Consider the following 15323-nt stretch of genomic DNA (forward strand, 5'->3'; position numbering starts at 1 on the left):
TGTTCCTTTTTGGCCTCACCATGTCCTTTCATTCTTATGTGGGGAGCGGGACCAGAGACACCGCATACCACCCTGCGCGACAGATGGTGTTAAACTACAGATTCTGACTCAGTAGGTCTGGGGAGAGGCCAGGGATCTGTATTCCTAGCAAACTCCCAGGTAAATTTAGTACTGCTGGCATCCTTGGACCACACTTCAGGTTGTAAGGATGGAGAACACCAGGGCTGGAATCGAGTGAATGAGCAAGTGGGGAGAGGAGAGAGAGATAGGCCTGACAGAGACAGAATAAGGGATAAATGTGGGTTCTGATAAGGCAAGCAAGACATGGAAGGCTTTACTCTCCAGGGTAGCACCCCTTACTCGTGACCTCTCAAGTAGTCAGAAAAGTTTCATAAATTCAAAACTATATAGTGCTAGTTGATGTGTTTTTCCCAGAAATTGGTGAAGAGGCTGACATTTGCACCTAGGTTGGTTAGGGGTAGAACTCAGCACTGTACTGGATGCAGAACCACTTACAGAGAAAAACAGAAGAAGCAAGGATTTGGGAAAGTATTTTGGACTCTGAAGGATCATGAAATTAAGAGATTCAAACAAAGTTTACCTAGATGTCCCAGGGACTAAAAGGCCCTCGCTAACATTTGGATTATAATAATATAATAATTATGATTAGTGCTTACCATATGCCAGCCATTACACATTATATAAATTACTTCATTAATCCTCACAACAACTCGAAGACATAGGTGTCACCCTGTTTTATAAAGGAGGGAACTGAGGTAAAGGGCATCCTTAGATCCATAGAGTCAGTAGGTTCCAGAGTATCTTAACCTGAGTCTGGCTGATTCAAAACAAATTCCCATTGTTTACCGAAGACCAGAAGGCTTGAAAGTAGAGGGTGGGGATTGTGAAACAGGTAGGTTAAGGAAAAGTTAAAAAGTTAAAAAAAAAATGATTCAGGGAATGACAAAAAGCACTGATCTTCATATTCTGATATTTCCACTTATATTTGTTTGGACCTGAATGAGCTGACATTTGAAATTTGACAGACTGCTGACAAATCATGCAGTACTACTGACTCACTTTACAGACACATTTTAAAAGGTGAAATTTAGAGGTGAGAGCTACACCGAAATACAATTCCTAAGAGATCATTTTTCCACTAGCCTCAATCCCCTAGCGCTGCTGACATTTAAGACCACCTTTTGGAAATTCCAGAGAGAAATCACTTAACTGCATTCTTCTACTTGAAAGTGCGAGTATAAACTGCTCCAGGTACCCTTTCTACTTAATGCTTTTTTAATTTCAGCCTTTCCTTCAATTAACTTTGAGCCATCAGCAGACTTAAGGTGTATAAACTTGGGGTTCATTTTTTCCCATTGAGAATGTGAGTCTTTCAGGCCACAATGGAGAGGAGGGATCCACACATTCTAATGAAAGAGAACTTTCTTACACTCCAGACATAGTCCCTACAAGAACACTTGGGAAGGGCTCCCAGCCACAGCAATTTTGAGTCTCTATTACAAGAAATGAACACATGGGAGAGAATACAACAGTGCCAATCATCATGGATGAAAGTATTTTTGAGATGAGAGACTGACACTGTTGCAGTCTAACTTGGGAAGGGGGAGGGTGTTCTCAGCAGGTGTTTCTTAGAATTTTTCTATCTAGTCCCAAGTGTCTTCATTCAAATATCTAAGGGTAAAAGATCTCTGAAAACTCACCAGAAAGCACACAAAGATGGCTTCAGGGTAAAATCTAAAGTCACAGAAGGAGCTTAGCTACTGAGCTCCAAAATAGAGCAATAGAAAGGGTGAACAATTTCCCAGGGCAATTCCTGATGATGACGATTCCATCTGTATTCTAACTTCCCTTGGCTTGTGTTTAAGTCAACAGCTAAGTCAGGATTCAACACTAAATCCCTTCAAGTTCCACCAAGCAGAGGCTAAACCTGCTCATCCCACCCAAGTATTCAGCTACTCAGGGTAACCATTTCTAAGGCTTCCAGTGCTCCATTTCAATTCAGTCCTCACCATGGCGCACACCAGGAGAGAGGTGGAAATGATGCATCATGCTGATGTTGGCCAAGGATAAACTGAACTGCCACCAGGATGAGAATATGGTAGCGTGCACTTGCTTCAGAGTAATCAAAAGCTTCAATTTATAGTTGTAGAAACAAAGAGACAAAAAAAATATAAAATGCAGTCATGAGTTACTTTCAGTGCTCATACCTGGTCATTTCTCCACAAAGCTATACACCAATACAAATAACATATAAAGATGGAGGAAGATTTGTGCCTATGAATGATTGTTGTTAAGGAAATACATGCTTGAAAAAAAATGGAAAATGCATTTAGATTTAGTCCCACTGGGAATATTCTAGTTCTCCCTGTATTCCTACCTCCCGGGCATCTAATTCACACTCTTTTCATTACAATAAACATATTTATTTCAAACTAATCTTTCAACTCCAGTGGCCTCTTGTGTTTTCATTTCCATAATTTATTTCCTTTCTTTGTGGGAGAGTAAATTATTGTGGTCATAGACAGGTACTACTGCAAAACACTTAACTTGAAATCAAAACATCAACACATGTGAATAGTGAGTGTGCTATTAGTGACTTAAATGTAACAGTTTCAACAATACCATACATTTTAAAATTAGAAAACACATTAGAAAATGATGGAATTTAGTTTTTTGGATGTGGAGTATTTTAGGAAAATTTGGCTTTTTGTTGTTAAGATGGCTTATTTTTCTTATTTTGGATACAGTACAGAGACAAGTTTGTAGGTAGTACAACGGATGGAGTCATTCAAGGAAGCAGTTGAGAATAAGCCAGACAAATGAATCAAAACCACGTAGGGGGTGGAGGGGACTAGAGTGGCGGTGGAGGAGGAAGAAAGCCCAAGTTAGAGAGAACAAAGATAAAGAAAAACATTGGCTGGCTAGAAATGGAACTTTATTGAAGGGCAGGTGACACAACTGAAGAAAAATTTCTTTGTAACTTAGAAGGCATAGTCAAGAAATGTTCTTAAATGTTCTTAAATATCATTTTCAAGTGTATATTATAAGCCAATGAACATAAATCCAGGTAAAAGAAAAGTATCACAATCCCGGTCATCCCTATTAATCATCTTGGTTTTTAATTTTTCAGTGTCCCATTAGGAACTGTTTTCAAGGAGAAGCACTTAAGGCTTCTTCCTCCTTGGGAGGTTGGGAGGCCAAGGAGCCTGTTAGAAGTTAGAGGTTAAGGAGCTCAGAGTACTCTAGGCATTCTTTTTTTTTTTTTTTTAAGAGAAAAAGCAAGTTTGAATAATTTTCAAATTAGAGCTTCAAATAATCCATTAAGCAATGAGGACAAGTTGTGTAACATTAGAAGTGTATCTTTTTTCCCCTCAAAATAACCAGTCTTCCATGCCATATTCCATAATTCTGGGAACTCATATTTCCTATGGGAAGTTACCATCTTATTCCTCCAGGTTTTCAGGTTTGTTATTTGCAAAAAAGAATGTTCAGTTCTTTCTCAGTAGTGTTAAAGAATTAACGTAACTCTAGGCATTCTTTATTAATGGCAGTAAGTATCATGATTGAGGGGTAGGGGAATATTACCAGTTCTCTAATTTCCAAATATAAGAAAACCCTGGGGTTTTATTTCACATTGTGTTGGTTCTTACTCTCAAGTCATTTGACATTAACTCGATTGTTCCTTGCCTTCAGAATGTTGAGTGGATCAAAGTGTAGTCAGTCCCATAGAAAGATGAGGTTAGAAAGAAAGAAATGGTTACTAACAAAAAGTATGAACTCCTGCAGTGTCAAGGGCAGGTTTTCATTAAAAGGGAGAAGGCATTTCTTCCATTCCTCAGATCTTAACCACTATTTGGGGTTTCTCACCAAATTTTCCGGATGGTGAAAGATCTGGGAACACTCCCACCCCCCAAGGATCTACAATTCAACAAACTGTTACTTTTATAGGGAAAACAATGGAAAGTAGTCGATGAGATACAGGAGACAGATGACCCACCAATTCACAAGCTGAACTAGTCAATTACAGAATTAAAAATTCAATTTCAAAGAGTGTTTATTCCTCACATATAGGGAAAAATACAGCGTCTCCTTGAGAACAGGAGCAAGGCTGTATTTGGCTGAATCCTTAGCTCAGAGTGCACAATAGGTGCTCAATAAATATGTGTAGACTGATGAAAGATATTCCACTTTTCCTACTCCAGGCCGTGGGCTAGACCTTGCGGTGCACAAAAATAGGTTAATGCCCAGGGAGGGATTCAGATCCAATTCAGCATAATGCAAGGCCGAATGAATAACGGTTTTAGTCAACACACAACGAAAGAACACAGCAGCGGGGAAGCAAGTAAGGTTTACTTCACATTTTGCAGGAGCTTTCATTCTCATTTTAGCGCCTGCGTTCCCTGAACAATCGTCCTTCATAGGGGGCGCAAAAGGAGGCGAGTCCAGAGAATAGAGGCGGCAGCGGGCTTGGAGGGAAAGTTAGGAAACAAGGAAAACTGGGGGATTCCTGGGTCCGTCCAGGGTTTGAAAAGAGGACGAAATACCTTTTGTCACTTTTCTCCTTCCTCCAAATCCCTCAGGGCGAGAAATTGACGGGGCGGTGGTGGTGGTTCTGTTACATCACAGAAAGAGCGCAGAACATCTCCTTGCGCCAACGGCCACAGCCCAGGAAACCTAGGAATCCACAGCTGACGCCTTCTAGAAAAGGACCCACCCCATCTTGCTAAGAAAAGGAAACCCACGTGACGGCGAGGGGGGTGGGAGCGGGAAGCGTGGCGACCCCGGAGCCAGCGCGGTCGGGGGCGGGGCCCGAGGCCGGGCAGTTTCGAGGAATTGCCCCGCGCAGCCGGTCGGGGACCGAGGGCTCGCACTGGGCTCCGCGCGCACCGGGTACGGCGAAAGTGGACTCGCTCTGCGCGCGCCGCGAACAGGAGGCTGAGAGTGGGGGACCTGCTCGGCGCGCACCGGGCAGGGGCGGGGCGGGCGCGAGCCTCTCAGGCCGGGAGCCGGCAGTCGGAGCCTGACCCCGCCCGGGTGCGGACCGCCGCCCCGCCCCGCTCGGCACCGCCTCCCGTAGCCCGGGGAGGGGCCGGGGCGGAGCGAGCTGGACTGCGCCGGGGCGGAGCGGGCGCGGGCTCGGGCAGAGCGCGGCGAGGGACGGAGGCGAAGGTCCGTGGCGGGATCGACGTCGCTGCGGCTGCCGACGACCGCTCTCCCCCCCACTCCGTCCCGGCCGGCTGCCCCTGCAAATCCACCTTCGCCGCGGCGGGAGGCGCGGGGCCCCGAGAGAGTCAGTCCACGCGCGCGGCGGGGCTGCTTCCCTCCGAGGGAGGTCGGCCTCCCGGCTCTCCCGACCCGCCTGGCGTCCTCGCCTCCCACTGGCCGTCCGGCTGCGGCGCCCGGGACATGGCTTCGGCGGGCAGCGGCATGGAGGAGGTGCGCGTGTCGGTGCTGACCCCGCTGAAGCTCGTCGGGCTGGTGTGCATCTTCCTGGCGCTGTGTCTGGACCTGGGGGCCGTGCTGAGCCCGGCCTGGGTCACGGCCGACCACCAGTACTACCTGTCCCTGTGGGAGTCCTGCCGGAAGCCCGCCAGCTTGGACGTCTGGCACTGCGAGTCCACGCTCAGCAGCGGTGAGGGCCCGGCGCGCCGCGACCCCTGCCTCCCGCCCCGCGCCCCGCGCCCCGCGCCCCGCGCCCCGCGCCCCGCGCCCCGCGCCCCGCGCCCCGCGCCCCGCGCCCCGCGCCCCGCGCCCCGCGCCCCGCGCCCCGCGCCCCGCGCCCCGCGCCCCGCGCCGGCACCGCCTCCGCCTCTCCCCGCACCCTCCGTGGCCCCTACCCTTGTCCGCGCCGTCCTGGCCCTTCGGGGATCCTCGGGCTCCAGCCGCCTCCCCGATGTCCACCCCTTCCCTCTCCCCGGTCCTGGTCGCCAAACCCAGTGCCACGTCCCGCTCCCTCTTCCTCCTCCCGTGACCATTCCTCGGGCTTTGGAGTGACACGCATGCTATTTGGGGTGATGGTTGTCACTTAGGGCGAGAACCGTGTGGCTGTGTTAAAAATGCAATGCCTTCCTCAGCTCCGCTGAAAAAGGGGGCAAAAAACGCCTCAACTTCGCCGGGATGCCCTGGGTTCTCTCGGGCTTCCGCGCTCTCTCCTCCCTCCTCTCAGGGAGGCGTCTGCTGGAGTAGTTCACCTTAGTGCCCCCGTTCCTGTCTTTTCTCCTCCCCTTCGGCTGGGTTGTCCCCAGTGAGTTTCGGTTTGGACTTCTTTTCCTTACATTTTTGAGGGATATGGGGCGTTGGGAGAGGGACAGGCTTGATTTCCTTTCCTTTTTTGGTGACACCGTCCTTGGTTGTGAGTTGCCCTTCCTAATCTCCCACTCCGAGTACCTCCTCTCTCTTCCAGACCTTTCTTTCTCTTCAGGAACTACTCTCAGGAACCTGAAACTTCATAGTATATTCAGCCAGCACTGGAAGCTGCAAATGGATGGGATGGAGGGTGGAAAAGAAGGTAGTTACTGGGGCCACCAGCCCCAGGCGGGTTTTACAGCTTTTCTCTCTCCTTGACCGCCAGTTGCTTTCCCCTGCGCCCGTTACTCCCTTAGCAGAAATCTGCCAAGTTCCGATTTTTTTGCTGCAGACCCTTTTCCTTGATAATTTTGATTCTTCGGTTGCTGGTGTCAGTGCGGAGAAGGGGGGGGAGGATAGAGGGAGGGGACATGCCCGTGATTTTACACACTTACACGCTCCCCCAAGAAACTCATTAAATTCTTTCGTGACAGTTTCATGTCTTTAGGACTATTTATAAAGCTTTACTGGAAACGTTTCAAGTTCCAAGAAAGTTGAAATAACACAAAAATTCACAAGAATCTGATTGACTTTTGTCTTTGGTTTCTTGTTAGAAGAGAGATTAGTTCACTGGGTTAGGTTTCTTTCATAAATTTGATTTTCTGTTTACAAAAGGCTTTTTCTTTGATATTTCCTCAAAATTCCCATTGAAGGGCTTTGGCTTTGTTGCTTAATTCACTGTGGAGGGGACTGGTTGGCAGCAGGAGGTCAACATGTAGGTCTTTTAATTCTTTCAGGGTTGGTTGTTTACAACTAAAGATAAAATAAATCGGTAAAATGCTTTTCTTTAGTAACCAGGGGATCCAAATAAACTTTGGAGAAAATATCTTTTCTTTCCCCTCTCCAATAGAAATGGAAATTTATGTAGGAATGCCCGCTTCAGAGTGTCTCCTTAGCAACGTGAATCCTTTGCCCCTTTCTGTCTCCTGAAATAATAGCCCCCTGATTGCATAAAGACTTTTCAGCTAGGTTAGAGAAACCAGCTTCAACTCCCATTTTCTTTTCAGGTCAGGATCCTTTTCTCTTGGCCAGGAATGTGGGGTATGGGGAGAAGCCAGCTCGAATTTGTTGAGCCATATGCAGTGCCTACTAATCTTTCTTTAATTGCCTCCATACCCATCTATCGGCTTTTTTTTCTTTCTTTTTTCTTTTCTCTGTAGGCAAGAAAATAGGGAGCCAGGAGCTTACTGCAAATATAGTGATAATAGGAATGGGCAAAGTAAAAATCAGGCAGGTACAGTTTCAGATGTTTTTCCCTAAACCCGTTATCCTGCCCTCTTGCTGAAACTCATATCCCAGCATTTACTTCTATTTGGGTTCCTGGAACTAAGCTTTAGTTTTATTTTGCTTCAAAAATAATTTTCATCCTAGAAAAAGTATACTTCCTAAGCAAAAGGGGGTGGGGTGGGGAGTAGAGATGGTTAGTTTGAGGCTATCGGGAACAAGTTCTTGGCTTTCTTTAGGTAGTAGAGTTCATTTTTTCCTCCCCAAAGTGGTGGTGGGAGGGAAGCAATATGGGAAGTTGCTTCAGCTCCCCACTTTACAAAATCAATTTTCTTCCACTGGCCTGTAGACTTGAAGCCTCTGTCCACCAGTGTTGTAAAACGAAGGGGGAAGCTTGAATTGAAAGGAGCAGTGCTTTCCTTGCCTGTTCCAAAGGGCAGGCAGCTTTTCTCAGTCTGTTTGCTGTGTGGAGTAGCAGAAAGCAGGGAGGGAAATGTCTTCTCTGAAGATGTTAAGAGATCCACTTCATTGTCTCTAGAAATGAATTACCTTTGGAGGAACCAGCAAGGAGATTTTTACGGAAGGCCCTTCACCAGCATCTTCAGGGCTTGATTTAAAATGTTTGTCTTAATTAGAATGAAAACTGCCAGGAAGAGGCCAGCTTGTATTTACTGAAGGGAAATTACAGGAATGTTTCTACGGATGACAATATGCCCTACTTAGGCCCAGTTCCTACAGAAACTTTCCCCTTAGCCATTATTTTAAAGCTGCATTTTAATTTGGGTACCTGATATGCGTTGTTTGCTGCTTATAATCTGCTTTATGGTTTTAAGCGAAAGCAGAACCGTGTCTTTTGTGTCCTGGTGTGTTGAAGGTTGCGTCAGCACTTCTTGTACCAACCAGTAATCTGGGTGTCAGTCAGCCGAAATGCTTTTCTCCAATGGCCCAATTCAGTGTATGGGGGACAGTCCAGGCACTTATCATAAGCTTTAAGTTTTCCAAAAAGACAAATGAGAAAATGGCTAATTGTCATTTGCTGTGGAAAGAAAACAAACAAAAATAATAGGGTATGCTTGTTAGGGAGTTTATAATCCGTCTGTAGTACTCACATGGCTGCTGGCCATGGAATTTCTTCTTAGGGATCGTTTTCCCCACTACTGATTGTGGCTTTTAATAAATCCTTCTTAATACATGTTTAATCTTATTTTTAAAAAGTGATAGTAATGTTTTAGACTTTTGCTTAGTCACATTTAGTTGTGATAACTTTTTTTAGAATATATTTGTTAGGGTTTCACAGCTGTAGCAATTACAAGAGACTCTTTAGTGCAAATAGTATTACTCAAGTGTGTTCAGAGTGCTGCCACCCTGAACTTGACATCAGACGAGCTGTATAGCCTCTAGGGTGATGGTACGTTTCTTCTTTAAGATTTATAAATATGTAGCTATTTCATGTAAAGCAGATTGATTTTTTTTTTTGATGTCTGTGCGATTTATTGACTAAACAAAAAGCAAGGACACGCAGATGGCCAAATGAACACATTTTACTGAGAGTAATTTGGGAATATAACAAGTGCATTTATCCATCTTTCTATCCACAAAATACCTGATCAAATAGTTAAGTGCCTTTTTCAAGGAATATTGTTAACATCATTCATGCAGCATCCTAAAAATAGCTGCATTTGTAACATGAGTCACTGGCAGTTTTGAAATGGCAGCACACCGTATGCTAATAACAGGTGAGTATTATTATTTTCAGTTGAAAGGAGGTTCTTTAAAGAGCGCTTTATTATGTAGCTCATTTTAAAAAATGGTAGTATAAAAATCCACTTTAAAGGGCATTATAAGAAAACATGTCTTAAGTGGTAGTTAAAGATAAACCAAAGTGCCTAACCACCTGCAAATTGTAGAAAGTCTGAGATGCAGTGGTTCTGAATTCAGACCTGTATCATCTGTGCATATTTTGAATCCATACCTTAAATGGGCAACAGAATTTCCTTGGGAAACCTAACAATGTGGTTTACCCCTCAGGGAAGGTTCAGCTTGTTGCTTGAAATGAGTTACCCTTGATGCATGTTTACAAATAGCTCTGCAAGCCTGGCGGTCACAACAGTTACACCCTCTTCTGGCTTCTTGAAAAAGAACAGAAGTAGAACAAACGCTGTTTCATTTAACCTACTCAGCTTAGACAGGTGGAAAATTAGACAAAGAGTAGCACTTAGCACCAAAACTTTCTCAAGTGATAAACCAGAGAAAACCAAGTATAACTTATTTAAAGATCTTCATGATGATTTTCTTTTAACATTTAAGATTTTCAAGTTCCCTAGGTTGACTTTTACAAAGGACATTTTAATTTGTGGGCAGATATAATCCCTCTTTTACTCACATTTATAGAATGATTGTAATCTTCAGGGAGCCATTTAGATCAATCTTTGCCAGCTAAGGGATTTGAGAGGTATGTGAGAAGCCTGGCCTTTCATAAAACATTTCACAACAAACAAAAACATAACTAACAGATTTTTCCTGCTGTCAGGAGTACATTTTAGGAATTTCTTTCAAGTTTCTGTTTAATTGTAAGATCACTCTGTGAGACCATATATTCATCCAGTGCTACTAGATATATTAGTGAAAGGGATTATAAATGCCTCAAAAGTCCCTGGAATACTTGACCTAAATACCACATTAAACTTCTATATAAACTAAATTATAATGTAATCCTGTAGCAGGGCAGAGTAGTTTGGAGAATACAGGAGGCTTTGGATTCAAACTGCCCTGAACTTGGCCACCTATCAATCATGTGACCTCGGACAACTTACTTAACGTCTTCAAATGGTTTGCTATGAAGATTAAATATATAAAAGTATGTGGGGTGTTTTTCTTCCTTATTGTAAATTCAGAAAAACCCAAAGTGATTTTTTTTCCCAATAATTGAGGGTTGTTTCTCCCTTAAGTGGTAAACTTTCTTTGCCTTGAACAATAAAGTACATTGTTAATTTTAAATTTAAATTTGGATATGCATTACCTAGCATGTAACAATGCTCTTGGTAGGTCATGATCACCAAACTGTTATCTAATAGCTATCTTTTTTTCAATACTAGTATAGGACAGACATCTCAGTTACTACCAATGTCACAATAAATTTGCAAGATAGCTAATATTATCCTTATATATTTTTGAAGAGACCAGGGATTTTTGTAAATATACCAAGTTCTCAGTCAGTGGTAGGGACAGGTATTATCCAAGAGTGTTCCAGTTACTAATGCTGGGCAACAAACCACCCCAAAAGTTAGTGGTGTAAAATAACAGTCATTTTATTGTGCTCATGACTTCTGTGGGTCAGAAATTCAAATAGGGCATAATGAGAATGGCTTGTCTTTGCTCCAGGATGTCTGGGGCCATAGCGACTGGACCCTAAGGAACTACAGGATCCTCTTCCAAATGGTTTCACTGGGTTTGCCATCTTGATGGGAATGGCTGGGAGGCTGGACTCGGCTGGGACAGGCAGTCTTTGTAGCATGGTGGTTTCAGGATAGTTGGACTTTGTCATGCAGCGTCTCAGCTCCTGCTCCCCACATAAGAACACAGGATAGGGTGAGGCCAAAAGGGAACACTCACGGAGCCATAGGTAGGGGTGTCATACCACTATATTCTTGCTGGCGGCTGGGTTGGAGACGCAGGAAGCAGGAGCCACACTGTCCGCAACCTGCCATCCTAACTGCAATCCGCGCTTGCTAGCTCAGCCACCATCTTCTTGCTAGCCCCCATTTTCTGCTAGCGTAGCCACGGCACTTACATTAGTGCCCAATGGCTCACTGGTTACAGCTGACGGCCAACTAGCCACAGCTGACGGCCATCCATTCACAGTTGATGGCCATTTACTACCTAAGTGAGCACCTTTCCATGTGAGGCCGAGAGCCTGGAAACTGAACTCCTGGCTCTGTCCCCACAGACTTCGTATAGGATAAGTAGTTTTCTCCAGGGCGAGGATCCTAAGAGAACCAGGCTCTGTGTGAGCCAGCCTGGGAAATCACAGAGGAGCCCTATGGCCAGTCCAGATTCCACGGGAGGAGAATCTTGATGGATCAGCGGCAAGGTCACATTGTGGAAGAACATGGAGGATAGGAGATGCTGTCGGGTCACATTTACAGCATATAATTTGACCCTGGCGTCTAGCCACAAATCTGCATTCTTTGTCTCCGGAAAACAAACCACTAAATAGCTTTTTTCCTTAAGATTTTTGATTTTGATTTGATTATATAAATAATGTCTGGCAAGGGCAAAAACTGCCCTCAGCCAACACATGGATTCAGTGATTGGTCACTTGTAATGGGGTACTTTGGATTTGGAATCAAATGAACTCAAGAACCTAACCTGTCCATAAATGGAGAACTTTTTTCTCTCTATATATATATATAACCTTAGGTCGTCTTTTATATTCTCAAATGACCAAGGAGCAAACTGATTAAGAATCTGGACTGTAATCTGCTACTTCACATTGCATGATAAAATTGTAGTCTTTTTTAAAAAAAGTTTTGTTACAAGTCTGATGAGATGCTTTGTGCATGAATACTAAACATTAAAATTCCAGACAGGAGCCAAGTAGCGCTAGAAAGGGATTGGAGTTGCAGAGTTGTTTTTTGTTTGCTTTTTAAAAAAATAACAATTCTTTTGATAATTACCCATATATGGAATCGCAGAATTATAGCACATTTGGAGTAGAAACGGTTTTTAAAATAATCCTGCCTAATCAGATTGATTGCATTAAGAAAAATGAGGAATGGCACAATGTTACTCAGTAGAGAAATTACTGTACTTAGCTATAGTATTTGGCTAAGAGTGGGTTTGCCGGGTGAGTTTTCAAAATTTCCTATAATACTGCAGATAACTATCTGTTGGTGTTTGAAGGATTGTTGAATATTGTCATGTATGGAATTGAGGACTATGGTTAAGGACTGTACGTGATGAAATAGATGTCCACTTTTTATAAGATTATCACCCAAAATTTGATTTTACATAGAATTTAAAGATTCTTCAAATAGACACATATATGTTGATAAGTTAATTCAGTTTTACATGTTTATTATCAAATTTACATTGTTACCATTGCTAGTCCTTAATCAAAAAGACTTTTTTCTTTAAGTTTCTCCATAATAGGGTACTTGGAAAGAACTGCTTAATCTTTAAGTTGAAAAATAATTCCAAAAATATGTGGAAGTCAGCCATATAAGTTTCCTAAATGGATTAAGTGAATATAAATTTCACTAGATCAACTTAATTACTGCACTGTGGCTTTATTTTTTTTAAAGCTATATTTGTTTATCAAAAGAGACTGATTATTCCTTAAGCAGAATTTCTTCCTCACATGTCAAAGACACATATTTAAATCGTACCAGTTTTTTCAAAGTATTGGATCATCTCTCTTGAAAGTTAGACAAGGACACCTTTCTAATTGGATCATTTCCCTTGAAAATTAGACAAGGACACCTTTCCTTACCCTTTTTCTGCTCCTGTATTTGTGTGGGATTTTGACACACTAGTAGACCATCAATTTTCTATTCTTTTGTAGTCTTGCCTTTGGCACCAATGATGCCCATTAAAACAATTAAACATCCTACAGAAATGAGGCAAAGAACCAGGAAGTTGTATCTAGGAGATCATTTTTCCTCTTGGTGCAGACACACTCCGTGTCTCTGCCTCTACCAGCTTATTGTGAGATTTCAAATGATAGTTTAGTGAGCCACATTTCAAGATACATCACAAACATTGATTCTGTCTTTTCAAAATACATGTTTATTAGGCAAAAGAAATGTTAAAAAATAGAAGTTGGGAACCCCGAGTCATATATTCTCTATGCATAAAAAGGCACACACACAAAAGAACTCAAATTTCTACCAGAGGGGGTTTTATTGCTGTCATGCTTTAAGTTCCCTAAACCAAATGTTCATCAAAATGCTGCCATGATGCTTTGTGAATGCAACCGGCAGTCTATTCCTAACCACTAGGAGAGAAATGACCCTTCCCCGCTTTCCTATCTTCTGACATGTACCCAAGGAGTTAGTTAACTTCACTGAAACATATTCATTGATGTACTAGTAGGGAGTAGGCATTTTCCTGGTACAAAGTCAGCCAGTCACTCAGTGTGCCAGGCACTGTGCTGCCAGGTGGTGAGAGTAAGGTAATGAATGAAACAGGTTCTTTTAAACAAATTAATTAAATAACGTAAATGTACAGAGTGCTTTAAAGGAAGAAATACAAGTTTGACTTCTGCAGGGGCATAGAAGAAGTGATCTCATCTAAAGAACCTTGCTAACGGAACTGGTGGGGGCACGAGCTTGCCAGTTTCATCCCTCCATGTTTACTAAGGGATTGTCTTAATACTGACTGTGGGTGAATGGCTGTCTTCTGTCTTCTCTTTGATTATTAGCTATCATAAACCCATCACAAAAGTTTTTAGTCGCTTAGAGGAAGGTCTTCCACTCAGTCCTAGCCTGTATTTTCTTCCTGCTTGTCCAAGTAGCCGTGTTTTCCAAATTGTAACCTTAGGTTTTTTTCCAAAGAGTGGAGAAGGAATACTGTTCCATGTAACAAACTCATCACAATTTAGAAATTACTATTGGTAAATATCAGTACCCATTAGATAATACTAGGTACCACCAAATGCTAACGAAAGCTTTCTTGTATAGTACATAGTAAGAACCAGCAGTGTCTTAACCATGTACAGTGTCTTTCTTTTTGTCTAAATACTGAAACATGCTTTTATAGCAAAGCTCTTTGCTAAGCACTGTATACACTAGTTTTATTTGGGAGAAAGAAAAACACCATATGTTATGGTGTTTAGATGATAAATTGCATTTCCACCAGATTTTCTAAGAAATCTGTGAAGCAGCTAAAATGCCCCTTTATCTATTAAAGAAAAAAGGATGCATGTTCTTTGAACATCAACACAGAATAACTCAAAGGCTTGAACGAAATTGTCATGGATTGAAAATTAGTAACCTGTCTGGCACTTTTGGATAACTGGAATTTTTCAAAGTTCATCTGCATTGTGGTCATTAAAGTTGCTGCATTGGTGCTTCTCTGATGTTCCACTTATTTTGTGCAGCACAGCTCACAGCGTGTCTCTGGCGTTGGTCATTGTATAAAGGACATAGTTTGCCGTAAATATTTGTGAATTTTGATACGAATTGTTTGAAAAAAGGTGGTCATTTTAATTATTGAAATTAGAATCTGAAATTTTTTCACTGCTTTTGTTTATGTCTACATCTCATGGAATAGTGGAAAATTAATGCAACACTGAGGGATCAGAATGCAACTTAGCCAAGAAAACAAAGTTTAACCTCCATCAATAATGGTTTCGGTTTCCCACTTCTCTTGCCACACGTAGACCAGCTTTAAAAAGTTAAGTGTACCATTTGATACCTCTGGAAATATTTCAGCTGTTAGGTGTATAGTTACCTTCCTTTTACACAAAATAACCACCATTTTGATTCATTCTTCATATATGACAATGTGGCCTTACTCTTCAAACTCAGAAGTATGAACCATTAATCTCCAAGTAAATTTTAAAATTATATTTGATGGATGTAATTAAATGCCGTAATTTCTGACAATGAGCTGGTAGGGAAAAAGACATGGTCTTCAGTGAAGAGATGGATATCTTGGGGAGTGGGGGTTTGAAATGTTATTCTGTAACTGAGCCTTTTTTTCCCTTAAACAAATATAAACCATCCCAATAT

General features: G+C 42.6%; 1 protein-coding gene across 2 annotated transcripts in view; it reads left to right on the plus strand.

Annotated features, from left to right (window-relative positions):
* Positions 1-5118: 5118 nt before the first annotated feature.
* The window catches only part of TMEM47 (transmembrane protein 47), a 28700-nt gene continuing 18495 nt past the window's right edge, over positions 5119-15323 (plus strand). For both annotated transcript variants that reach the window (XM_081042180.1, XM_081042181.1), the window contains exon 1: positions 5119-5653. In XM_081042180.1, the coding sequence (XP_080898306.1) occupies positions 5428-5653 (226 nt within the window). In that variant the 5' untranslated portion in view covers positions 5119-5427. The remainder of the gene's footprint in view (positions 5654-15323) is intronic.

This window comes from Rhinolophus hipposideros, assembly GCF_964194185.1.
Source record: "Rhinolophus hipposideros genome assembly, chromosome: X".
NCBI lineage: Eukaryota > Metazoa > Chordata > Mammalia > Chiroptera > Rhinolophidae > Rhinolophus > Rhinolophus hipposideros.